Here is a 25,178-nt window from a genome sequence, read left to right as displayed (position 1 = left end):
ACAGACTTACCAAAACAAAACATAAAACCATCAAATTACATGCATATAGTATGTCGGTTGGTTACAAATCTTTTGTGCTTCCTTTCCATAGTCATCACTTATCATTCGTATAAATTCTCACATTATCAGTCTAATATATATGTGTACATTCTTATCAATTATTAATCACTTATTTGACTAAACTGTTGTTCACTCATAAATCTAAATTATAGAACAAGGGATAATGCTTTCTGGGAGCCATTTCCATTCATTCAGCTAAGACTCAGAGTCTCAGAATAGAATCCTTTTGTGGCAAGGTTTCTACAAAAATCTTCAGTTTTTAACTGAAATCTTCAGAGTCCAAATTCTCAGTTAAGACTAGAGAAATAGAAAATCAGTTTTGCTAATAGATTTAACCAGGCCTGTCTTATTACTTTTTTTAGCTATTTATGTGATTTCTGCTACATTAGGAAGAGCTACTTTTTTTCCAAATTCTGAAAGCTTTTTTGCTCTTGCCTCTTGATTGTAAGGGCCTGTTTTAGAAACCAGGCATGTACAATTCCTTTAAAGTATCAAAATACCATAGTGAGAAATGGAGGTGAGTAGGATTGGACCATGTAATGTAATGTTCTGCATGGAATCATTAAAGGAATTGTATCCAGCTTTTAAATGCATGATCACAGCCCTGCTATCTATAGATCTGTGGTACCTTACCCTTTGTTTCAGGTACTTTTTGACCATGCAGGCTGCCTTAAAAAATATGAGACTGCAGAGGATATTCTAGACGAATTCTATCAAGTCAGACTGCGTTATTATGGTTTAAGAAAAGAGTGGCTCGCTGGCATGCTGGGTGCAGAATCTGCAAAACTAAACAACCAAGCTCGCTTCATCCTTGAAAAAATAGAAGGGAAAATAGTGATAGGTAAGCACTGTTAGGATTTTGTTACAAGCCATTAAAAGTAGAACAAGTATTACAGAAATAGTTCCTAGCTTCCCTTTCTGGGTTAGAATGGAGAGAATAAAAGCCAACATCTAACAAAGAATTATCTCCCCTGACAGGCATCTTTCCTCTAAGCTTACTTTTCTAGAAATAAAAATTTAAATAATCTACACAATAAAATTTAAACTGAATGTACAACTTGAAGTGCTAAACATATGAGTATTTATTTTTCTGCTTTCCATTAAGAGTAATTCCAAAATTTTGGTGTGGCTTTTGTGTTTGTGGCATAGCAAGTTGACATGTTCTTAGCTTGGTGCTAAATATGACACTTTATTTTGGCTGCTGGCTCATCTGTTCTTGGTGGTCTTCCTCTCTAGAGAACAAGCCCAAGAAAGAATTAATACAGGTTCTCATTGAAAGGGGTTATGATTCTGATCCAGTAAAGTCATGGAAAGAATCTCAACAGAAGGTATGGTTTTCAGTCTCTTCTTTTTAATTACTCAATTGTTAAGGGTTTGGGTCAATAATTTAGAAAAAATCTCTTTAAAATTCCATATTATTATAGTGGAAAATAGATCTTCATGCCAAACACTGGCTTTCTGAAGCAGATACTGTAGGTGCTCTAAAGGAAAGTACTGAGAGAAAGGAATGGGTTATCTCCTGATCCCCTTGAAAGGACAAGTACTAAGTACTATTACTATATTATGCTATTAACCCTGGTCACATCTCTCTTCTGCCATGTCAGGACATTGATGAAAATGCAGAAGAAGATACTGATAAAGAAAATGAATCGACTGCAGCAGCCAGTGGGCCAGATTTTAACTACCTTCTGAACATGCCCCTCTGGTACCTAACAAAAGAAAAAAAGGATGAATTGTGTAAGCAGCGGGATAATAAAGTAGGTGGATGAGCTTTTTTTTTAAAAAAAAAATACTTGTACACTAGTATTGAAAGGTCAAATATGGACGTAACTGTTTCTTGCTGGCTTTATTAGGAAACAGAGTTAGAAAACCTGAAACAGAAGGATCCTACTGACTTGTGGCGAGAAGATATGGCTGCTTTCATTCGGGAACTTGATGTGAGTAAACTTGGATTTGGGGGCCAGATACAGTCAACTTCCACTTTAAGTGAAACATTGCTTATCAATAGTTCTGTGTCTTCATTTGGGTAAGGTGCTGGCATTTAAAAAGAGGGACTGAAACGTTGTGACTATTGGTATGTTTTAAAGCAAACATACAGAGCGACCAAAGCTCAGATGTACGCATAGCCCTGAAATTCCAGTGACGTGAGCTCTCTTAATGCATGCAAAGATTGCTACCTATTTCAGATTTGAATATAGAATTCTTCTCTTCCATTTGTGTAGAAGTGCAGATTGATGCTAAAGCAGAAATACCCCAACCCTCAAATAAGATGATTTTCTTTTGGTGAAATTTCACACTTGCAAATCCAAACATTACAAACTATTAGTTTTTGTTTTTATTATGCACACTTTAGGTGTTAGAAGCAAAAGAAAAACAGGATGAGATGTTAGGAATCCCAGGCAAGCCCAGCAAAGGGAAAGGAGGGAAAGCAAAAGCAAAAACCCTTCAGCTCCAGGAAATCCTCCCTTCTCCCCAAGGGAGGAGAGTTATCCCCCGAATAACCAATGAGATGAAATTGGAGGCAGAGAAGAAATTAAAAAGAAAAATCAAGGTAAACAGTCTTTGGAGGGGTATATGTATTCAGTTTTCTTCACTAGTTTCATAACTTTCTTTTACCTGTCCCCAGTAATGATAAACTCTCTTTCACATTTGCTGATCTATAGACTGAAAAAATTGAGCTTGACGAGAATCAAGATCTCCCAGGGACCAGCAAGGAACCGATAAATCTTAAACAAAGATTGATGAAGAAACTGAAAATGGACTCAGGTAAAAAAATTTTTTTTAGCAGGAATCAAATTTTCCTGCGAGTTTATGTTTTCTGTGGCCAACAAGTCTGCTAAATTTCAGGTGTAAAGACACAGTCAAAACTGTTGTTCAAGCCAATAAAAAAAGCAATGACAGTAAATCCTTGGTCTGACTCAGAAGATGGAAATGGCTCTAATGACTCTGAGCTAGAATCTTATGCGCAACACCACCAAGTGTCAGGTACATTTTCAAAGAACTTAAGATTAGCTCGTTGCATGCAGAATCTTAACTCGAGATGCTTAGATCTCATCCTGCAAAAATAGGGCTGTGTGCAGCCCTCCCGACTCTATTTTCACTGGCAGAGGGTTGCAGGAGGCCATCACAGCCCAAAATGGAGCTCAGGCGCCCGTTTTTGCTGGCAGAGCAATCAGGCACACAGGCCCCTGATACGAGTGGTGTTGATCTGACTCCCCACACCAGGTCAATGCAGCTCTCGATGAAATCAAATTCGACAACCCTGTTCTAAAGCATTTTTGCTATGAATAACCTCAAACATGAAGTGGAACCTTTGGGAAAGAAGATTATTTATTTTTTAAAATCATTCTAATCCACAGTTCCTAGTAAGGTTATACAAAATGGTGCATGCAGAAATTAAACTGTACAAGGTTTCTAGGCGTCCTATGCTTGAATTAAAGCACAGCTGTTTTGATCCATGCACAAACAGCTATTTGTGGCCCAGATAAAAGTGGGGCGGAAAGAGAGAGAATGGGAGAAAGCTAAAGGCAACAGCAACTAAATAGATAAAGGGGGTGTCCCAGCTCACCAATGGAATAAATTGATTTGGAAAGTGGAATGGAGAGTGAAGACTAGGTACATCAGCTTTGATTTACTTATCCTGTCCAGATTTTGTTTTTATAATTTCAAACTATGGATGGCTTAAACAGTTCAGCAAAAGTTTCACAATGCAATTGTTTATGCTGTGATTGGAACAAAACATTTCCCTCATTCTCTATATTTCCTATTGCTTAAGAATATATAGCCAGTCCTCAACGTACGACCACAATTTAGCCCAAAATTTATGTTGCTAAGCCAAAAATTGATTAAATGAGTTTCACCCCATTTTATAATCTTTCTTGCCACAGTTATTAACTTATGTTGTTAAGTGGTTGTTAAGTGAACCTGGGTTCACTTGAGTTAGCTTGTTAGAAGGTCACAAAAGCTGATCATATGATCCCGGAACACTGCAATCGTCGTAAGTATGAACCAGTTGTAAAGCAACTGAACTTTGATCACATGATCAAGAGGGCATTACAATCGTAAGCGTGAAAAATGACCATGTCACTTTTTTTCAGTGCTGTTGTAACTGAACGGTCACTAAATGAACTGTGGTAAATTGTGGACTACCTGTATTGTTGTTTAGCCTGCCTTCGTCTCACATTTTTGGGCTGCAGCTGATCTTTTCTTTTTCTATTATATTTGGCAAAAGCAACATGTATGCAAGATTCTAATTCAGATACGGATGAAGCTGCTTTGGCTGAAGCCTGTTTGAAAAATATAATAAAACCAAAGGCTATTCCTGCGTAAGTTTCTCCAGAATGTAGATGTGATTCTCCTATTTTGGCTGTTTCTTAAAAAATATTTGCCTGGATTTTCAAATTAGTCAGAATTGAGAAAATAGTTTTTGCACAGATTTGTTATATTTCATTGGGGGGGAGGGTGTTCTTACATAGAAATACTGACAAGATCAGAAATAATTTTTTCTTTAAAAAAAAAGTTAATAAAACTGCCTTACGTACAAGGTCAGGTTACTTGCACTTTTTGACTTGTACGATCTACATTAGACCTAGGCAGCATAAGGCCCCCAGGCCACATTCGCTCTTGGTTGGAACTTTCTCATCCATGTGAGGTCAGTCAGAAATTTTAAAAGGGCTTTACTGCCAGATGTACCAACAAGGGAGATGTTACAACAGGTGAACCCAGCAAACTCTTACACTTCAGAAGGCAGTTAGACACCTCCTTGGCATACTGGACGTACAGTTGATCAATCTTTCCTAAGGCTGCGATAGGCCCTATAGATCAGTCCTATCGGAGGACCAATAGATCCTCCTAAGCCATGCACTATTATTGCATTGCTTTTATTTTGGGGGCAGTGGTGCAAGTTTTGAAAAAGAAAATAATTTTAAAATGGAGCAAATCTCAACATTTGAGCAAATCAATCCTACAATTAATTACAATCTCTTGGTAAAGTTTTAATTTTTTCCCCAGTTAGAAATATCTATGGGCATGTATTGGCTCCGATGCAAAGTAAATGCATAATTTAATACAGAATTTATGTTCTAGGAAACAAAAGGAAGTGAGGTTCAAATCATCAGAAGTACCGAGCAGTAGTTTGGGTGAGTCTATAATTCACTTGTATCATAATCTCTGTTTAGCCTATAAAAACCAGCATTCATTCCTCAGTCCATTCCCATTTTTAATGCAAGGTCCTACCCTAGGTGTTATGCTACACAACTGAGTCTGTAATATGTCTGCTGTGTATAACTAATGTTGTAACAAGGCACCCTGTTAGGTTCTGTAGTTGTAGCAGTAGTCATCATGGATTATCTTAGTTTAAACAATATAAAGATTACGGATTGGTTCAAAATACAGGTGGTCCTCAATTTATGGCCACAACTGAGCCCAAAGTTTTTGTTACTAAGTGAGATAGTTAAGTGGGTTTTTCTCTATTTTATTATCTTTCTTGCCATATTTGTTAAGCGTAATCGTTACTGCAGTTGTTAATTTAGTAACATGGGTGTTTAATGAATCTGGCTACCCCATTGACTTTGCTTGTCAGAAGGCCACAAAAGGGAATCACATAACAAAGTGACATTGCAAATATTAGTTGCCAAGCACCTGAATTTTGACCACATGACTATAGGATGCTGCAATGAGTATGAAATACAGTCATAAGTCACTTTTTTTTAGTGCTGTTGTAACTTTGAACAGTCACTAAATGAAATGTAAGTCAAGGACTACCTGTATTTTTTACCTCCACTAATTCTTGAAGCATTTTTAGAACAATTGTTTTCCCCACTCAACTCAAATGTGACACAAAAAATTGAAACATCATGAATATCAGATGTTTCTCAGATTCTGAAGTTTTGATTTTTCCACATTTTTCCTATGAGCTATTAGTCATTAACATTCCAGTCAGCGAGAGCAATGCTTCCCCCCAAAAAAATCCCCTTTAAAATCCAGTGTACAAACAAAAGGGCAATCAACCCATTTTTTATGTGTGTGGTTGTTCTCTACATTGTCCTTTTGCTTTGCAACCTCTGTAAAAACAAGGTCTAGAAGGCATTTCATTGGAAGCATTTTTTCCAATATTATTCATTCTTTTTCACAATGTTTTTTCTTGTATCTAGTAGCAGGAGAATTGTTGTTTTGGCATCTGTGTGTGTGTAACATTTTATTTAAAAATGTTGATTGCAACAGTAAAAGTTAATACAAATTGAACTTAAAAATACTAAAGAATAAAAAGTGCAAGAAAAAGAAGTAAAAAGGATGTGATAAAGAAAAATAAAAATATATTCAAAAGTGACTTTCAATCTTCGTTACAAGAAGTATGGACAAATTTAGTATTTCTTCACCACCTATAAAGTTATAGAAGGATATTTCTTCATTCCATTCCCGTATGGGCAAATTTAGAAAACATCTTTTCAGTCCTGGTGTTGGCAAAAGTCCATAAAAACTGCCAGTACTTCGCCAAAAAAAAAAGTTTTATTTTAAATTGGATACAATAAACCAACTTTATTTTTTTTTCGGGCTTGTGCTGGCTTAGCAGTCAAAGAAAGCTGACAGCCCAGTTTTGAGACCCGAGCACCATGTGACAGGATGAACCCCTGTTATTCAACCCAGTTCCTACTCAACCCCTGTTATTCAACCCAGTTCCTACTCAACTGCTGTTCAAAAACATGTTAGCAGACAAATAGGTACCACTTTAGCAGGAAGGTAACATTACACTCCATGCACCTGCTTATAGTCATGTAAGCCAATAACCACGGAATTATTTCTGGACCATGCTGTCTCCCTAGTCTAAGAAATGGAGATTAGCACTGCCCTCTAGAGTCCGACAAAACTGGACAGAGGAAACCTTTACCTTTATGTTCCTTTTATTTCTGAGAGCCTTAATTTTTCGATCATTCAAATACTGTATGATTTAATTTCTCTATAATTAGTTTTTATCCCGTGATACAGACTACTTCAAGGGTTTAATAAGTCTCTTATACATCTAAAAATTAATTTTCCAGGTCACTCTCTTGGTTTGTCATTTGTATATACATCCTACCTGCTCCTCTATATCAGTTTGATGGTCAAGAAACAATCTCTTGTTGATAAATTCACCAGAGAGTTTTCTCTTTCGATTAGGCCTTTACTCTTGAGACAGAGGTTTGCCAGTGGAGAGAATTCCCCAGTAATTCTTTCCTATTGTTAAATTAAATATTAGTTAAATGTGTGTAAAATAAATTTGTGGGATATGTTCCCTGTATTATAATTTTATATGTAATATGATTATATTCACCCTAAGCTGCTGATAGAAGAGTATGTGCATTAACAAAGACTGCAATAAGCCTTATAAGGGCGTACAAGGCAAATAGCACATCTCATCAGGTCTTTTAGATTCAAGAGAGGAACAGGCTGCACAGTTTATACATGGAAGGAAAGGCCCTGGTCCTGTCCTCATTTTGTCAGAAGCCATACTCCAATTTCCATGGAGGAACTTGCACTCCTGTTTTTTTTTCTTGGGGAAGATATATAGTTAAGTGCTTCATGTAAATCAATAAAGATACCCCCAACTGGAATATGCAGAGTTGGGACCTGCAACAATTGGGACCTGCAACAATTATCCTCTACTATACTTTCTTAAACAGGAATTGGGTTTTTTTTTATTCCTATCTAGTAGAACAACTGAGAAGTACACCTTCGTTATCTTCCTTGATTAGAAACAGGCATTTCCAAAGCTGTTATCCGTATTTCTTGGTAGAAAGGATCTAAAAATGTGGTGCTGACAAAGATTTCTTTCTCTTCCTTTAGGCAATCAGCCTTCTGTTCAGGAACCTTTCACTAAGAAAAAGGCAAAAACAAAACACATCAAGCCTAAGAGTTCAGGTTCCAGTTCAGATGACAACACCCAAAAGCTTACCAAAATAAAGCAAGCTGCTAAAAGAAGGATTTCATCTTTCAGTAGTGAAGATTCTGATTCTGACTTTGTCCAAAGCCTTAAAAAAAGAATAGCACTTAAGGTTTGCTTGCTCATATATTCATCACTATCTCTGATCTTTTAAAGTATATTTAAAAGATGTCCTAGGTTAAGCGTACTTTGTTAGACCACAAACGTTATTTTGCATGTTTAGGATAAATATTTTTCAGGTAATTAAGTTAAAAAATTAGCATTAATTGAAGAAAATAACTTGCCTGGGTTTCTTGTATTGAGTAGGAGCTTTCTATGCTGTGACACACCTAACTTGTCATTTGTGAAAAGTAATGTCACAATATGCTATTCATCTTTTTCTTGTTCAGATGCTTATTGCATAAACTAGAAATCTTTTCCTCCCCTTAAGGCTTTTCTAAAGCAAGGACAAAGAGCCAAAGACTACTTGGGAGCTTTTTAATCCTGACATAAAGCTCCAATTTGTCCTATCTGCCCATCACAACAACTATGATAGTGAGAGGAGATGCTCCCACCAAATTAGAGCAGAATTATTTGAGCTCTGAAATTCTTTGAAAAATAGCTTTTCCCCAAAACTGCTGACTTCCTTTTTTGCTGTTTGGTAAGCAGATGATGTATCACAGTGGGTTTTTGTCTCCTGGTGCTCAAGAAAGCACAAACTCTGTAATGAGCAGCAAGATATGGAGTGTTGAGTCAATTGGCATCGTTATTTCTTTTAAGCCCTCTTAACCTGAATACTATCACCCCATTTCTTTTCCTGGAATATTATAATTATTATTGTGGCATCCCTTATGTAGAAGATAGAAGTGCTGTGTATGGAGCTGTCCTGAGAGTTTATCGTTCTTCATTCTTATATTGTAGGAATCCAAGAATATGGATGAAACATTTATCGTTCAACTAAACTCCGATGGGCTGTTTTCTAGTCCACCCAAGATCCGTGAAAGATCACTTCGCACTAAGAAGCTAGTTCAATATCTGGAGCAGTCAGACAACGAATAGTAATCTAACAACAAAATATATTTGCATTTTTTTGCACTGGTTAAAATTAGTTCCTTGGTAAACAGAGAATTGATTCCAGATATTTTCTATGGGCTATCTGATGGCATAAAATGTTATTGTGGCTTTTTTCTAATGCTGTAAATATTTTTCTTCGCTTCGTTTTTGATAAGACCTAAAGTAATAAGTAATAAAAGTGGTAGGGTTTTTTGCATTTTTTTCCTGTCTTTCTTTCAATAATAAAATATATATGCTTTATTCTCTGGACTCAACAGCAGCATGCAGATATTAGAACATCTGATATCAAAGCTCTCTGGATTGTTCCATCCAGATTGCCATTCTAAGGTTCCTTGCATGCAGTTTGAAAACTGAAATGCTAGGCAGCATTTATGACTTAGAGTAATTATCATTTAAATGACTATAAAGCAGGATAGTGAGGGTCACCTTGATGCAACATTAAGACAATAAATCTAGAAATCAAGGACCCTGATTTCTAGTCCTAGCTTGGGCACAAAGCCAGCGGTTGACTTGGGGTCAGTCACTTTCAGCCCTAGGAAGGGGGCAATGGTAACCTTGCCAATAAAAACATAGGTAGTTGGTCAGGGAGTCTCTGAATATCAGGCACAATTGGAAAGGGTGGGAAGGAAATTATTTAATTACTTAACGGCAATTCATGACAGTAAATTGCCTTTTTGTGATTATGTGGCTACTTCGTGGAAATGTAGGACAGATTGTCTTGTCCTCTGATCCAATCAGTAAGGGTTTTTGAGAGCCTGGCATCTTAACAGCCAGGAATCTGGAAAATGAAGCCCCTGGAGTAAGATACTTACTGAATTCCTTTCCACAAAAAAGCACTTGGCACTGTTAATGTTCTCTAACTGCATCATGAATTGAATACTTATGCCTTGTTTAGATATTTTCTTCATTTCAAGGGTAAAATGTTTTATAAAATGCACTCTTCCTCTAATTAGATACTAAATCATTTCCAGCAATTTCTGAGTTTATCAGTTAATCACAGAAAAGCAGTTACTTCATAAATTGTAGTTAAGTGCTGCACTTGTGCTCCTTATTCTCCAAAGCTCCTCTTCCCTAGTCAAGCCTATTCTAATGCATGCATTGCCTTTATTCACAGAAGGAAAGCTGTCCCTTCATTAAGATAATATAGTATATTCCAGTTCAGGACATCACATTTTGAATGTGTGGAGTTTACTGAAAATAAATTCTTAGCTACTTTTAATGATTTCAAGTCATCAGTCATTTTCCTTTGTTGTCCAAGCAGAAAATCTTAATAATGGGGCACAGTAGCCCAAATCCTATTGTAACTTCAAAACCCTATGAATAAAATCTGTCTTTCTTTCTCCACTTCTGGACAGTACGGGGGAAGAAATAATGTGAAATGCCATTCAAGGGCCCTTTCAAAAGGAATTTGTTTCAATGCCTGTTTGCCAGAAGCACAAGTACAGGGCGGGAGTGGAAATTGCTCAGAGAGAGCCAAGACGCAGTTACCTATCTTTATAAAATGCCAGATTGCATTGCCAAATCATAGAAAAGATAATATCGCTTGATTTCTATGTTAATTTACATTGTTTTATAAAAAAGCAAAGAGTCAACTTTAGGTAGACTTTAGGGACTTAAAAAGGAAATGTTATCAAACTAAAATCCTGAGAGTATTTACAGTCAACTAAAATGTAAAATGTTGAAATAATGAAAGATTTGTCTATTAAGAAATATCTTGTTTTCTCATTAACACAATATTTCTCCTGTAATCACTGATTGAAGTATGGTGCCTTTATATCTTTCCCCTAAAATTAACACTTAAAATAATATATAATTTTTGTTCTGATTCTGCTTAGCACATTCTAAAGCTACATACTACATAGATAAAAATAGATAATTGAAAGAGAATGGACAAAAGATATAAGCATAATGATTTAAATTGAGATGAAACAAATAAAATAGAATTAAGAGAGTGAAAAGAGGGGAGAAGCCATATAGAAAATATAGAATGGTAAATATGAAATGGTATATAAAGTGAGCATGAACTTGATTTATGTCTGTACCAAAAGATGTAACCCGGGACTAAGCCGCTTTCCAAAAAGAAGTTTTATGTTTTCATGTTTTGTGTTTTATTTGTGTATGTTTGTTTATTGAAAATTAATTAAAAAATTTTTTTTAAAAAAAATGTCTTGTTCATCCCCCAACCCTCTTTGAATTTGAGCACATAAATAAGCATCAGACTGGAAGGCAGGAAATCTAGAGGAAAGACTCGTGCAGGTACATAACAGGCAGCTCTGGAGATACATAATTTTGTCACATGGCAGCAGTAAGAGCAAGTGATAACAACTCAGCCTTGAAAAAATAATATACTACCTGCAAAAAGTTATTCAGAAAGCCTCTTTAGGACCAACCCCCAAACTGTATTTTGCTTTCTCTTCCACAGATGAATCTTTCACTTTTGAAAAAACACAGATTCTGAGCATGATGTTATCTGGCCTAGACCTTTGGTGTGGCCCCTTCCTCTCCACCCAGCGTGGATCATCCAAATGACATTCCAGGGCCCCCTATCAGTTAGACCAAAGTGTTTATTGGAAAGCAGTCAAGTGTCCAAAGAACTGTCAGAGTTTCCACTGGGGGGTGGGGAGCGGGGTGGGGGTGGAAAGGGATGACTGCAGAGTTTCAACCAACACTCCAATCTCCTGGACTGTACTATTTAAAGGCTCTCAAATCACTAAGAAAAATCTCAGCGGCATTGAATGCACCTCATAGAGGAACCAGAAGTCCAATTCCTTTGTCTAACAAGAGCTTTGTCAGAGTTGTGGATATACTGTTGGAAAACAATTTTTGATTATTCTTTATAATAAGTATAGTCTACTCTTGCTTTTATAATAATCGTGTGCGATGGAAAGATTGATCAATACACAAAGCTATGTATTTTCACTTTCTGGCTTAACTTTAGTGTGTTAGTCAATTGTTTTTTGATTTGATAAATCATGGTTAAGTATTGAATTGCCACGATTTGTGATTCAAATTCAACCATAAATTCTTGGCCAAGTAGAAAATGAATCCACCTTAATTCTATGAGTAGTGAAAGCTAATAATTAAATCCAAAAACTGACCTAACATAAAGTACATTTTTGCACCCATTTTATCCAGTCTCAATGATACCTATCTTGGCCTTGAAAACTTTTTTTGGTTGAATCTAAAGTCCTGAAAGTTGGTAGAGCTAATACCTTTTAAACTTGAACATCTTCACAAATTATTTTCAGAGGTTTAGCATTGCAATTACAAAACATACACTATTAATGTACAAATGGTTTTTCTGTTTTTGCAAAATTTAAGACATATTTCTGAAGCCAGATGATAACTTCATTAATGTTCTACACTGGTCCTGCTTCTAACAGTATAAACAGATTAAAAAAACATAACAAATAAGGCAATGTCCATTATCACACCAATTTTGGCTTCAAATATTGGAAGAAAGCCCTCAAAGCTATAAAGAATATTAATAACTCCAGGATGAACTGGTTTAGTAGTGAATCCAATCAATGAAATCGGGTCAAAGATTAATCTGTTCTCATACGTTTCCAAAATATTATTGATAGCTAGTGGCAACCAACATTCCCATACTGGCCCCCAATAATGCCTTATTAGCAATAACAAATTAGCAATAACAAAGGGAAGCACACTTGTTAATGATGCTCAGCCTATAAACTCTTGTTGAGGGCCTGATGTCATAGCTGCAGAGTCTAGAAGCCAAGACATCAGCCGCTCACCCTGCAGACAGCCATACATCTGGGTCTCAGAGTTTTCCCTGATCTCTCTCTGTTTCTTGGATTCAGGCAGAGCGATTAGGGGGGAAAACAAAGTGAAACCTGGTGTGGCTCTGTTGATGGAAGGCAACAGGTCTGTTCCACAGGTGGAAAGGAGAAGAGCACCCCAAACAGAATTCCACAGGAGAAGTTGGCAATGATATGGACTAGAATATGATCTTTAATAATCCCCTCTATTTCTCCAGTCATGAGAAGGATGCATATTGGCAGCAGCCCAGAGGTACATCTGTCTGGTTTGAAGGTCTTATGTAGTTTAGTTCTTGGCATCTTTCCTACAAAGATTTTTTCTACAGAGCCAAAATGGGAAAGAAAAAGAGTCCAATTCTGGGAAAGGAGAAATCCCTGGCCCTCCTCTTGGGAGACATTTCCAGGTCCCTTCTAAATGTAAGAGGGCAGGAGCTTCAGAATAAGAAATAACAAGGAAGAATGAGGAGGGTTAATGATGTATTTTTAACAATATTTTTTTTAAAAAATATTCTAATCTATTCTCTTTTATTGGAGATTCCTATAACATTTAGTTTTGTTAACAGACAGGGCAGAATTTGTTTTTAAAATTGAAGTTAAATCTGAATAGACATCATCCCGGCCTGCTGCCCCTAAGGCATGAAAAAGTATCTGAGGGGATGGGGCATTGCTGTTTGCTTGCTGGGAAGACCACTAGGCAGGCCAGAGTAACAGCCCTGTCACTTTAACAGTTGAATATTTCCAGGCTGAGCTAAAGGAAAAGCCCACCCTCTTTCTCTTCATGCCACTGTCCCAGCTAGAGCTGAAATCTGCAGGAAGAGAACAAAAGATGCCAGGCAGACTCAAAACCAGCTTTAGATAAAGCAAGTACCAGCAACCCAGTAACGAGATATCATGGAGAGGTGAGATCCCTGAGCAAGCCAGAAGGAAGGCATCACATCAGAGCTGAAATACAGGTAAGATGGAAAAAAGTTGTATCTGCTTTCCGAAAATAGCCCTCTGCAAATTCTACTGCCATGTGGATATTTTTGTTTAGAAAAGCGGGATAGGGGAGAAAAGCAATGCAGTGTCTAAAGGAGAAGAACATTTTGGAGGGTGGGGTGCACGTATACTTTGTGTATAATGTATACTTTTACCGTAGGATCCTTCCAGGTCTTTTCTTAGAGTGAGGATTATCAGAAGTAAATATTTCGTAGAAAGCAGTGAGCCGAAAAAGTCTTCCATCTTAGTGAGTAATTCTCCACATTACTCCCAATTAATTTTATACAAATATTCAATGATTTCAGGAATAAGGAGGGCCTTCCTCTACTCTAGAAACTTTACAAGAGAAAAACTGGGATAAACAACTTTTTTTTATTGGATCACAGTAAAGCATTAGTAGAGACTCAGCTAAGTAATTGAATAGAAGAATCATAGAATCATTGGGCTAGAAGGGACCTTGGTGGTCCTTATTCCATTCTGAACAAATAGTTGCCCAATCTTTTCTTGTAAACCTCCAGCAATGGAGCACTCCCACCTTCAGGAGGCAAACTGTTCCATTGATTAATTGTTCTCACTATCAGGAAATTTCTCCTAAATTCCAGATTGGATCTTCCTCTGACAAGCTTCTACCCATTGATTCTTGTCCTGCCCTTTGGAAAATAATTGATCGCCTCTTCAAGTAATGGAAGATGACTATGATGTCACTATAAGCCTTCTCTTTCTTAGACTAAACGTATCTAGTCCCTTAATTGTTCAGATTATTGTGAAGTTCATTTTTTTATTTGCATTTATAATCCACTTGTTTCTAGAGTGGTCCAAGCAGTTAATATTTCAAATAAAATATGAATAATTAAAACCCTAAAAAAATACCAAAATTTATTTGTGCTGCAAAATTAAGAATCATTCTAAATATGATCATCAGCGTTACTAAAAGTAATTTCATATAGACATCTACATTTCATTAAAAAGTTTTCCCAATGCCTCTTTTAAATACACAAATATTCTTTTGCTTTCCTAAATATTTAGGCAGTAGCTTTTTAAAATTACAGTGAAATTATGTTTGTGGCTATTAGTGAAAATAAGATCATAGGTAAATAAATGAGAAATGACCATGCATATTATAAATTAACTATCGTGGGCATACAATTATTAGTCAATGAATTAGAATTATTTGGTTTTGAATTATCCTATTAGAATAATTTAAATAAGAAACAACAATGAACATTGGGCTTTGGGCTACTGAATAGCCTGATAAATTATAAACATATGCAAGTGCACCCTAATTCTGATATATTTCTTTATAATATGAAAATAATGTAGAATTTAAATACAAAAGCTACTCTGGACAGGAGTATATTCTGTAATATATTCTAATTTAATCCATTTCCAAATCTTTGGTTTTGAATTATTCTATTAGAATAATTTAAAATAAGAAGCAACAATGAGCATGCCATCTGCATAGTTGGAGATAAAAATCTGGGCAATCCTTTTCCTATTATTGTTCCATCCTATCAGAAGCGGATCATTCCTTGAAACTTTATGAAAAGTAGAATTCAGAATGAACTACTTCTTCACAAAATTCGTAGCATATTTGTGGTAAACAATCTCCCATGAAATCCTGATGGCTACAGTTGGTCTTCAACTTACAAACATTCATTTAGCAACCATTCAAAGTTAGAACTGAACTGAAAACGTGGCACACAACCAGTCCTTGAATTTAAAGCTATTGCAGCTTTCCCACAAATCATGTGACCAGAGTTCAGGCTCTGGGCAATTGGTGTGTATTTTATGATGGCATCCCAGGATCGTGTGATTGTCATTTGTGACCATCTCAGCCAGCTTCCGACAAGCAAAGTCAAAAGGGAAAGCCAGATTCATTCAACAGCCATGAATTTAAAATTGCAGTGATTTCTTTAACAATAGTGGCTAAAGAGGTCACAAAATTGGCCACGACTCACTTAACAATTGACTTGCTTAGCAATGGAAATTTTGGTGCCAATGCTGGTTGTAAGTCAAGGACTACTTATACAGCCACACAAAGCCTCTCATGGTTCCAGAACGTTCCCACAGCTTAGATTCTGTAGATTTCGGCAACTTTCTTTCTACATTTTTTGCTGGAGAAAATTCCTTGGCGGAAAGCAGGACTGGTTAGCATGAGTAGATATTTTGATCTCTCCAGTGGTAGATGTTGTATTTTTTAAAATTGAGACTTTTCTCATGCGCTTGAGAAAAAGTCTTTTTTAGGGTGAAAACTTCCTACCAGAGCCCTTCCTAGAAAATAAAAATAAACAATAGAAATGGTGGGAAGTTATAACCCAGTACTGGAAATCCCTGCCCAGAGAAAGATCTCCGAAGTGAAAGAGAGCAACGTGGGAGGCTCGGAGAGGAGGGGGAGGAGAAACCTCAAACATTTGGCTTCTAATAAAATGTTCGTAGAAAGATGTTTTGTGAGTGTGCCTATTCTTGAAATACTAATTATGTCCACTAACCCCCAAAGGTTGTGGAACCTTTGCTCTAGAAGCATAAATGTTGAAGTGTAAAAGTGTACTTGGCCTCTTCTTTGAGTTCCAAAGATGCACTTCAGTCTCTTACTGTACATTTAGCCCACACTGATGATTGTTTCTAGGAACTGATTTTCTGCAGTGACTGCTACTGTCTCTGCAATGCCCAGTGGAAATTCTTGTCTCAGCCTAATGAAGCAATCTCTCCCCCAAGCAATTTACCCACTTAGCTAACTGGGATTGGGATAAACTGTGAGATAGTAGCTGAAATTCCTTCTTTCCAGATAAGTTTACAACAGGCAAAAAAAAAAAAATCCATCCTTGTTTTGGTGTTGTCATTAACCTGTCTTGAGTTTGCCAAGACTTTCATGTTCCTTTCAAAGCAAAATGATCTCCCCTAAAATAGTTGAGATGAGAATAGAGAGAGTGATTCACCCTGATCTTTGGTACTACATCTACAGTGGAGATATTTAGTTATTTAGTTCATCTATGGTGTAGCTATTTTGTTCATTCAATCCCACTTTCTTGAACACATGTGGACTCTTGGACCACACGTGATACATGGGGATGTTCTTGAGGGCCACTCAGAAGCTACAGTTGGTCCAAAATACAGCTATGCCATGACATGCCCATTTAAACCTATGTTTTGTTAGTTGCACTGGTTTCCAGTAAGCTTCTTGATGGAATTTGAAATACTGGTTATTTGTAAATCTGTAAAGCCCATCTGCCATATAGGCTGCCTATTTGAAGAAACATGTATCATCGCAAAGGTGCTTTCCCAAAAGACAACTGGATTTTCTTGGTTATTTTCTGTGAAAATGATTCAATTCCCACCCTAGAAGCATCATTCTGAATGAACATCTTAGATAAGAAGCAAAACATTTTCAAAGAGAAAAAAAACCAAGAAAGTCCAGTTGCCTTTTGGACAACCATTTTAGATGATTGAGAGCCTCCATAGACATGCGTCTCCCACAGTCCCCAACATCCTAATCTGTTCAGACAAAGTCAGGTAATCTGGATCCCATCCATTAAGTAATATCACCTGATGGGATTTTGGAAGTATGATTTAACTGTTACAGTGCCTGCCCTCAGGAACAGCTTCCTCCAGGTATTCAGAAGGTTCCAGTCTCACTTTCCTTCTAAAATGCTTTGAAGATCTGTCTCTTCTCCAAACTTTTCAGATACAGTGACTGCAGAATTCCTTTGGGATAGGGTGTAGAAGCGAGATTGATTGCAGATTATCACTTTAGGATTAACTATTAAGGTTTTTGGATTATTTTTTTATATACTTGCTTTTTATTGTTCACTGCCCAGAGTTACTTGGAGTTCAGAAATTCTAAAAATATGATGTATAAATGTAAATAAATATGCAGTAAATAAATATGCAGTATTGTAGTGCCTTTAAGTTGCACAGCTATCAGCAATAAAAGGTTCATGTGGAATTTTATTGCATGGCTGGGAAAGCAGTAGACAGTTCATGTTGCATGTTCCTTGTAACAATCCGTTGAATATATCTACGATAGGCCCAAAATCACATAATCTGCATCATCTCTAAAAGAGGATTTGACATCTCTTCTCCTAAACCAGTATGCTAACTTCTGTACTAAATGGGCTATTTCAAATAGTATTTTTCCCTGAGAAGACAGTCACCACTTTTTTAGATATATTGGAGAGCATTTAGCTTAGCAGGGCTTGATAAAATCTCTTTGGGATTTTACTCAGTTATAATAGCAAACGATGGATAACTTTAGGTGTTACTTAAAACTGTCACGTGTACCTCTTAGATTGCTCAAAGATCATTCCCAATAATAGATTTATTTCATTAATTTAACTTTACATGCAATCCTAAGCTTCTACCGGGATCAAGACCCCTCCTCCTCTTTGCAGGCAGAGAGACTCACAACTGAAACGAGATCTCCTGTTATTGCTGAGTCATTTGTTTTATTCTACACTCCATTATTAGTAGGACATTACCACAGGCAGTAGATAATTCCAAATTATTCACTGCTTGTGGAGGTCCATCATTGGACTGCATTTCTCCTCCATTCCTTCTATTCGTTACATAACCATTTGCTTTTAGCAAGTCACCAATTCCCGTAGAGAATTTTATTGAGGATGATCTTTCTGTTCTTCTTTCCTTTCTCCTGCAGCAGCGATGGGCGAGTGGGGATTCTTGAGTTCCTTGCTAGATGCAGTGCAGGAGCACTCACCCATGGTCGGACGCTTCTGGCTAGTGGTGATGCTCATCTTCCGTATACTCATTCTAGCCACAGTGGGCAGTGATGTCTTTGATGATGAGCAGGAGGAGTTTGAGTGCAACACTAAGCAGGTGGGATGCAAACAGATTTGTTACGACTTGGCATTCCCCATTTCCCATTACCGCTTCTGGGTTTTCCACATTGTAGTGCTTTCAGCCCCAGCTGTTCTGTTTGTCATCTATTCTATGCACCAGACTACCAAGATCAACCGTGGCTTGAAGGAAATGGAAGGCAATGAGGAAGAAGCCAATCAGGCAGGGAGGAAAGTTCAGGTACAATTTGAACTCCAGCCAAGTCAACGAACCCGAAATATTCAGACTTTCTACATAGTCAATGTCATAGTAAGAATCTTGGCTGAGATGGGCTTTCTGGTAGGGCAGTGGATGTTATACGGCTTCCAAGTAGGATATCAATATATCTGCAAGCATCGTATGTGTCCTCATCTCATTGATTGCTTTGTATCTCGGCCAACCGAGAAGACCATCTTCATTCAGTTCTATTTCATGGTGGGGCTTGTTTCAGCTTTTCTCAGCCTGGCGGAGCTGGCTCACCTGTTGCTCAAGAAGCGATGCCGGAGATGTCATGTGATCACTCCTCCTGCTATTGCATCATACGAACAGCAGGACAATTGGTCCAACAAGAAACAAGAGAAGTCACAGCACTTTTGAGCCCCAGCTGATGGAGGTACCAAAGGGACATCATCTCATGAGGGGATTCCTAACCATTACGAATCCAAGGCTCATTTTCATCATAAGAACTCCATCAAGAGCAGCCGATCTTCCCGCTCTTCTGCTAGAGGTGACTTAACAGTGTAAGAGCAGAGAATACTCCCTTGTCTCTTTGATTTGCTCCCTGGGTGAGCTGGATTCTTCCAGGGCCAGGAAAATGAATGGACATCTATTTTTAGCTAAAGTTGAATTATCTAGATCTAAAATGTAACATTCTGCACTTGGGACTTGGTCATATTTGTGACAATTCATTATTTACTTTCACATCCATATTAAGGGTAGATTGATATGTCTGAAAATGCTTAAATTTACTACCATGTAAAATAGATTAATAAGGCTGCTAATATTTTGTAATAGAGGGAATAAAGGAGTGAGATGATTTTCCAGTATTCTGGGATTTTCCTAAGTAGCTGACCAATTTGAATTAGCAAAAGCTTGAATTTATCTGGCTATAGGAAAATATGAGCATCAGTGAAAAAACAAGCAAGGACACCTTTGCTTTTTAAGCAAAATATAAAATAAAATGCCAGAGCAGAGAAAATTCAGGCTTTTGATTGGCCGGTCAGTGGATGTCAGGTATCCTCCTAGTCAAAGGACTATAAATTAGTTAATGGATATAAACTATTGTTAAAAAGCAAGACTATTTGGCTTCTACTGTGATATCCAATACTGCTTAATGTGCAAAAGAAAGCTAGATGTGTAGATGTGCTAGAAAGGTAGATGTAGTGATGGATGTTTTCTCACTGTAGTGTACCCTTCAGAGAAACAAAAACTGTCCATTGGCACAGAAAAGCCTGAGATACCCTTGCTGAAGAATTTAAATTAAGAAAATTTAAATGTGTGTTTCAAATTTAAAAAAACAAACAATAATCCTGGGGAGGGAGGGTAATATGTTGCAGAATAAAACTTCACTTTAATATCAGTTAAATTTACCAGGATGACTTTGAATCCCACCTAGGACTTTCTTTACATGTAAAGAAGGCAAGAAGTTGTTTTGTTTCAAAATATCTCATTTTCCTAGAAAAAAGATACCAGCAAGCCAAGGGCAGAAGTCATTCCATTAGGTTTAGAAAAGGAAACAACCTGACCTAAGTAACTTTGGGTACAGGGATGTTTTATGGTGGGCCCAACCCAACCTGTGGCTGCCATTTGGTAAATAAGCATGCATCTCTCTAGGCAGTTGTTTTCTGACTGGATCTATTATATGCTCTCAAGATTTCAAGAATATCTACAGCCAAATTTTTCTGCCCATGTGTTCAATGGGAGTTTTTCCTCTCAGGGAAGTATTTAGAATAAATCTGTACCCTTAGCTTTGATTAAAAACCACAACAACCCAAAGCGGTGTATTGAAATGTGGAGTTGCCTTTCAGTAATTGAATCATAATAGACCATTGAATGCTGTTTATTGGGGCAGTGGCAATCCAACTACAGGTTGTCTTCATTTAGTTACCAATCACACTTATGATGCTGATGAAAAAATAACTCACATTTGAGACCTTCAGCAAAAGAAAACTCAATTGCAGTTTCACTTAGATACCCAATCCACTTAACAACTGAGTTGCCAGTTCCAACTATGGTTACTAAACAAGGACTACCTATCCATATTATGGACACCAAATCTTTGATGGCTAGTTCTGAGAAAGGATAGAATGCCCCCATTTCATCTTGTTCCCCAACTGTCACACAGCTCCAGAGCTAATAAAGATATATAGTAAGATATATATAAAAATATAGTAGGAGACAGACAGGGAGAAGGCTGGTTGTACTGTATATCCATCCACAGCAAGTCTTTTATTTTTTTGGGCTTGACTTACATCATAGTCGCAACCCTCGAAAGCATCCACCTTGGGAACTCCTGAGATCTTGGAGAGGGATTGTCAGTAGTGGATTGTCCTTTCACCCTCCATCAAAGGTATTGTTCTGATTTCATTGAAGAAACTAATGTTTCATCATAAAACTTACAACTTTTGCGAACAATCTCATTTTAATAGCAATCTGTTACACTGTGTAGTTAAAGCAACTATTTAAAAAAAATTAATTATACCATGATGCCATTTATCGTGTCCTACATTTGGGTAGGAAAAATAAAAGCACTGGGGCCTTTGCAGATTTGCTTCTGTTCTCCTGACAAATGCTCATTGGGAATGCACACAGATATTGCAGTTACATTAAATGAATTTTTTTTTTAAAGAAACAAAGAGCCAGAAACATTGTGCTTATGGAACCTGAGAACAATACTAGAAAAAGAGTGGGAAGAGTTGGATCAGCCTATATTGAGAAGCCACAACAGCTTCTGTTCTCAGCTCCTGAGGTCAACAAAATTTAAGTGCCTTTAAAACTAGCACCATAATATTTGTTATTTATACTTTTTCATTCTGGAGTTTAAGTTCTTTTTTAATCAATCAGTTTATGGGAATCTAGTGGTTACAATGTATCTTGTTATGCATTCAACAAAATCTTGTACAATATCCCGGAGAAGAAAAAATGCAAAATGTAGGCTTCTTTAAATTACCATTATATAGATAGAGAACTGGTTGTGCATTTAAATGCCATTCAAACAACAATGTCAAATTGGAAGGAAACTTCAAATGATGTACTGCAGGGTTCCATTCTAGAGCCAATGTTATTCACTTTACTTATAAATGTTTGGATGATCGGCTACAAAATACAATTCTGACATTTGCAGATGACACAAAGATGAGTGATAACAAACATACCATGGAGGATAGCTTGAAGCTTTAGGAGAATGTTGACATATTGGAACAATAGGTGGAAATGCACAATAGGTGGAAATGCATAAATGTACTGAATTTCATCAGTGCAAATGCATATGAGTAGGAAAAATGAAAGGGCAGGACAAGAAGCAATAGAAACTAGTCAAGGAGAGAAGCAACCTAGAACTAAGGAGACATTTCCTGACAGACCAATTAATTAGTGGAACAACTTGCCTCCAGAAGTTGTGAATGCTCCAACACTGGAAGAAGAGATTGGATAACCATTTGTCTAAAATGGTATAGGGTTTCCTGCCTAAGCAGAGGTTGGACTAGAAGACCTCCGAGGTCTATTCTATTCTATTCTATTCTATTCTATTCTATTCTATTCTATTCTATTCTATTCTATTCTATTCTATTCTATTCTATTCTATTCTACTCTACTCTACTCTATTCTACTCTATTCTACTCTACTCTACCCTACCCTACTCTACTCTAGTCTACTCTACTCTATTGACACAATGAAAGAGTAAGAAACACATTGAGCAACATGTGAAAGGATCTGGATGTCTTGACGATTCACAAGTTGAATGTGAGCCAAAAATTTGACATAGCTGAAAAAACTTCAAATGAAATTAACGGAAGCATAGTGTCAAGATCAATAAGAATTACAATTTTCCTATCTTTCTTTTTTATTATGTGTTGGTCATACCACATTGAGAATACTCTCTCCTATTCTAGACACATTTTTGGAATACTGGCAAACTGGAGCATACCCAGATATCAGCAACCCAAATAATAAGGGTTAGGAGGAAAACTTCATGATGAACACTTGGAGGCACAGGAGTTGTTTAGCCAGGGAGACTTAATGGCTACCCTGACCTACCTCAAGGACTATCATTCTAGAAGACGTGGCAGAACCGCTCAAAACTGTTCCCAAAAACAAGATAAAAACCAATGGATTTAAATGACAACAATTTTGGATATGACACATTGGAAAAACATTTTTCATACTAAGAGTTGGAAAGGATTGCCCTTGAGATGTGGTGGGACTCTTTCACTGGAAACATTTAAACAAGCTGTGGATGGCCCTCTGGCAAGGATGCTTCACTGGTGGCTATCTGTCTTGGGCAGGGGTTGGACAAGATGAACTCCAAGGTCCATTCTGACCTTTACATACTATGTATCCATATGTGTACACAGACATAGATAAATAGTGTACATAATTGTTGACTCATGGAGGCAGCTGTTTCCTTTTCCTCTCTTCAACCTATTAATGTCAAAATATTAAACTTGGAATATTTCATTAAAATAAATTCATTTATAAACATATTTTAAGTGTTCTGCACTGCTTTATTTTCTAAGTAAATTTTGCTCATCATGCAATGAACAATTCAGGAAGGTGATTTTGTGAAGATGGTTGTATACTATACTAAACTAAAATTGTCAGCCCTTCCAAAAATATATATTTATCTAAAACTATTTTTAATATTTCCAGTGGAAAATGTTCCTCTTCTCTTCCCTTGGGACATTATTTCCCTGGCCAATTGTTTTTAGATTAAAGGCAGTTTTTTTTCTCTCTCTACTGTATCAACTCTTTTGTGTAGCATTCAGTAAGATGATAATTATTAACTTCAGTCTTCATGAATTAAAAGTAATTCACCTAGAGGGGTTACAATTTTGAAAGCCTATCTTTCTGTGCTGGAGACAATTTAGTACCTAATCTATTTATGGATGGAGAAAGGAATTACACTGCCAAGCAGGCATCCTTTCAAACCACAACTGATGCAGGCTCCAGAATCTCACCCTCTCAAAGCTGTCCAGAAAATGTCTTTTGAACCTTGAACAAGTCAGAATAAAAAGATGAATGTGGGCTTATTTTTAACTTTACCCTATTTGCTTCAAGCCTTCCCTCTTCAACAGAAAAGAGTGAAGAAAGTTGCTGCTCCTAGTTGTGGTCCAGTAAGCTTAGTTGTTTAGGTACATTGTGGCTTACAATGGTCACTCCTGATTCTATGTAGCTTTTCAAACATTCACAATGGACATAAATAATAATAAATATTATTATTATCTCTTTTATTCATTAAACATGAAACTCAGTCAATTGAACATTTAAAAATGTATCACAAATATCATTGACTGGCGCTGATGGTTGACATAGGTTGTTTCCAGCATCCTAGGTATCAACCAACAGTGGGATCCTACCTGTTCCACTATCAGTTCAGTGATCATGTGGGCGCAGCTTTCCACACACCTGCAGCGCCAATCAGCTGAGAGGATAAAGAAGAGAAAAGCGAAGGGGTGGGTGGGAGGGCCAATTTTTGCGGTTCAGCTGAGCCGGGCCAAACTGGTAGCATACCACCACTGGTATCAATCAAGTATTTTCTACAATGTATGTTGTTCCAAGTAGTGCAGTCTTTTGCACTACAACAGGAAGTTGCAATTTCTTGATGTATTTTGCAAAATTTTTGGACATGGTACCAAGTGCCTTGATGACAATATGACATCATCATCATCATCATGTTGTTGTTGTTATTATTATTATTTTGTTGTCCAACTCCAAGAAAAGGAGCTGGACAGTTTACAAATAATTTAAAACACAAAAACAAGACAAAATCAGGAAACAAGAAAGGGAGAGATGGCAGAATATCAAACAGACAGAAACCAAAAACAAACTAGGTAAAAAGGAGGATTCACTTATCATCACCAAAGGCAAAGAGCCAGGCTGTTAGATCCTTTTGAAACACCAGCAGGAGTAGGGCTAAGGAAGGGTGTTCAGACCTCAAGAGGTTAACCTATTTACAGATGACAGGAACTGAGAAAGAGTGGGCACACTTCCAGGATCCTGATAGATAGCATTGCTTAATTGAAGGCCAACTCTGCTAGGTTGATGGACATTATGCTATGTGAAGCTTAATCAAGACCAATTTAACAATGCTTTAAACAGATCCAATCTGGAAAAAAAATCTTTGTTGTTGTTTATGTGGGAAGGCTTTACCCTATTTAATGTATAATTGCATCCCATCATAATACCAACTTCTGAAGGATAGATATACTCAAACAAATCTCAAGTCAGCCAATACCAAGAATATAAGACAAGATGGCAGGATCAGGGCAGAAATACTGTTCAGCAATTTATGTTCTACAGTGGCTAAGTAGATGCAATCAGTACCTTCACAATTATGGACAAGA

The 25,178-nt window shown here is 37.0% G+C and overlaps 2 protein-coding genes across 4 annotated transcripts in view; both read left to right on the top strand.

Annotated features, from left to right (window-relative positions):
- The window catches only part of TOP2A (DNA topoisomerase II alpha), a 42,331-nt gene extending 33,106 nt beyond the window's left edge, over positions 1–9,225 (top strand). The window contains exons 24-34 of one of the 3 annotated variants that reach the window (XM_087916975.1): positions 706–901; positions 1,297–1,388; positions 1,665–1,817; positions 1,914–1,997; positions 2,414–2,611; positions 2,724–2,826; positions 2,908–3,045; positions 4,292–4,385; positions 5,146–5,198; positions 7,882–8,090; positions 8,879–9,225. In XM_087916975.1, coding sequence (XP_087773101.1) covers positions 706–901; positions 1,297–1,388; positions 1,665–1,817; positions 1,914–1,997; positions 2,414–2,611; positions 2,724–2,826; positions 2,908–3,045; positions 4,292–4,385; positions 5,146–5,198; positions 7,882–8,090; positions 8,879–9,016 — 1,458 coding nt within the window. In that variant the 3' untranslated portion in view covers positions 9,017–9,225. The remainder of the gene's footprint in view (positions 1–705; positions 902–1,296; positions 1,389–1,664; positions 1,818–1,913; positions 1,998–2,413; positions 2,612–2,723; positions 2,827–2,907; positions 3,046–4,291; positions 4,386–5,145; positions 5,199–7,881; positions 8,091–8,878) is intronic. The other 2 variants (XM_087916976.1, XM_087916977.1) reach the window with 2 other exon arrangements.
- A 4,082-nt stretch (positions 9,226–13,307) lies between these two features.
- Positions 13,308–20,003, top strand: GJD3 (gap junction protein delta 3). The gene is made up of 2 exons (XM_026717559.2): positions 13,308–13,763; positions 18,440–20,003. Exon 2 carries the CDS (start codon positions 18,445–18,447, stop codon positions 19,213–19,215), a length of 771 nt encoding a protein of 256 aa, XP_026573344.2. The 5' UTR covers positions 13,308–13,763; positions 18,440–18,444; the 3' UTR covers positions 19,216–20,003.
- Positions 20,004–25,178: the final 5,175 nt, after the last annotated feature.

The sequence above is a fragment of the Pseudonaja textilis genome, chromosome Z, assembly GCF_049901715.1.
Source record: "Pseudonaja textilis isolate UNSWEBS1 chromosome Z, rPseTex1.2, whole genome shotgun sequence".
Lineage (NCBI taxonomy): Eukaryota > Metazoa > Chordata > Lepidosauria > Squamata > Elapidae > Pseudonaja > Pseudonaja textilis.
This window is presented reverse-complemented; position numbering and strand designations above follow the sequence as displayed.

Coding starts and splice junctions, on each gene's coding strand:
- GJD3 (XM_026717559.2), top strand. CDS start 18,445: ATGGGCGAGTGGGGATTCTTGAGTTCCTTGCTAGATGCAGTGCAGGAG.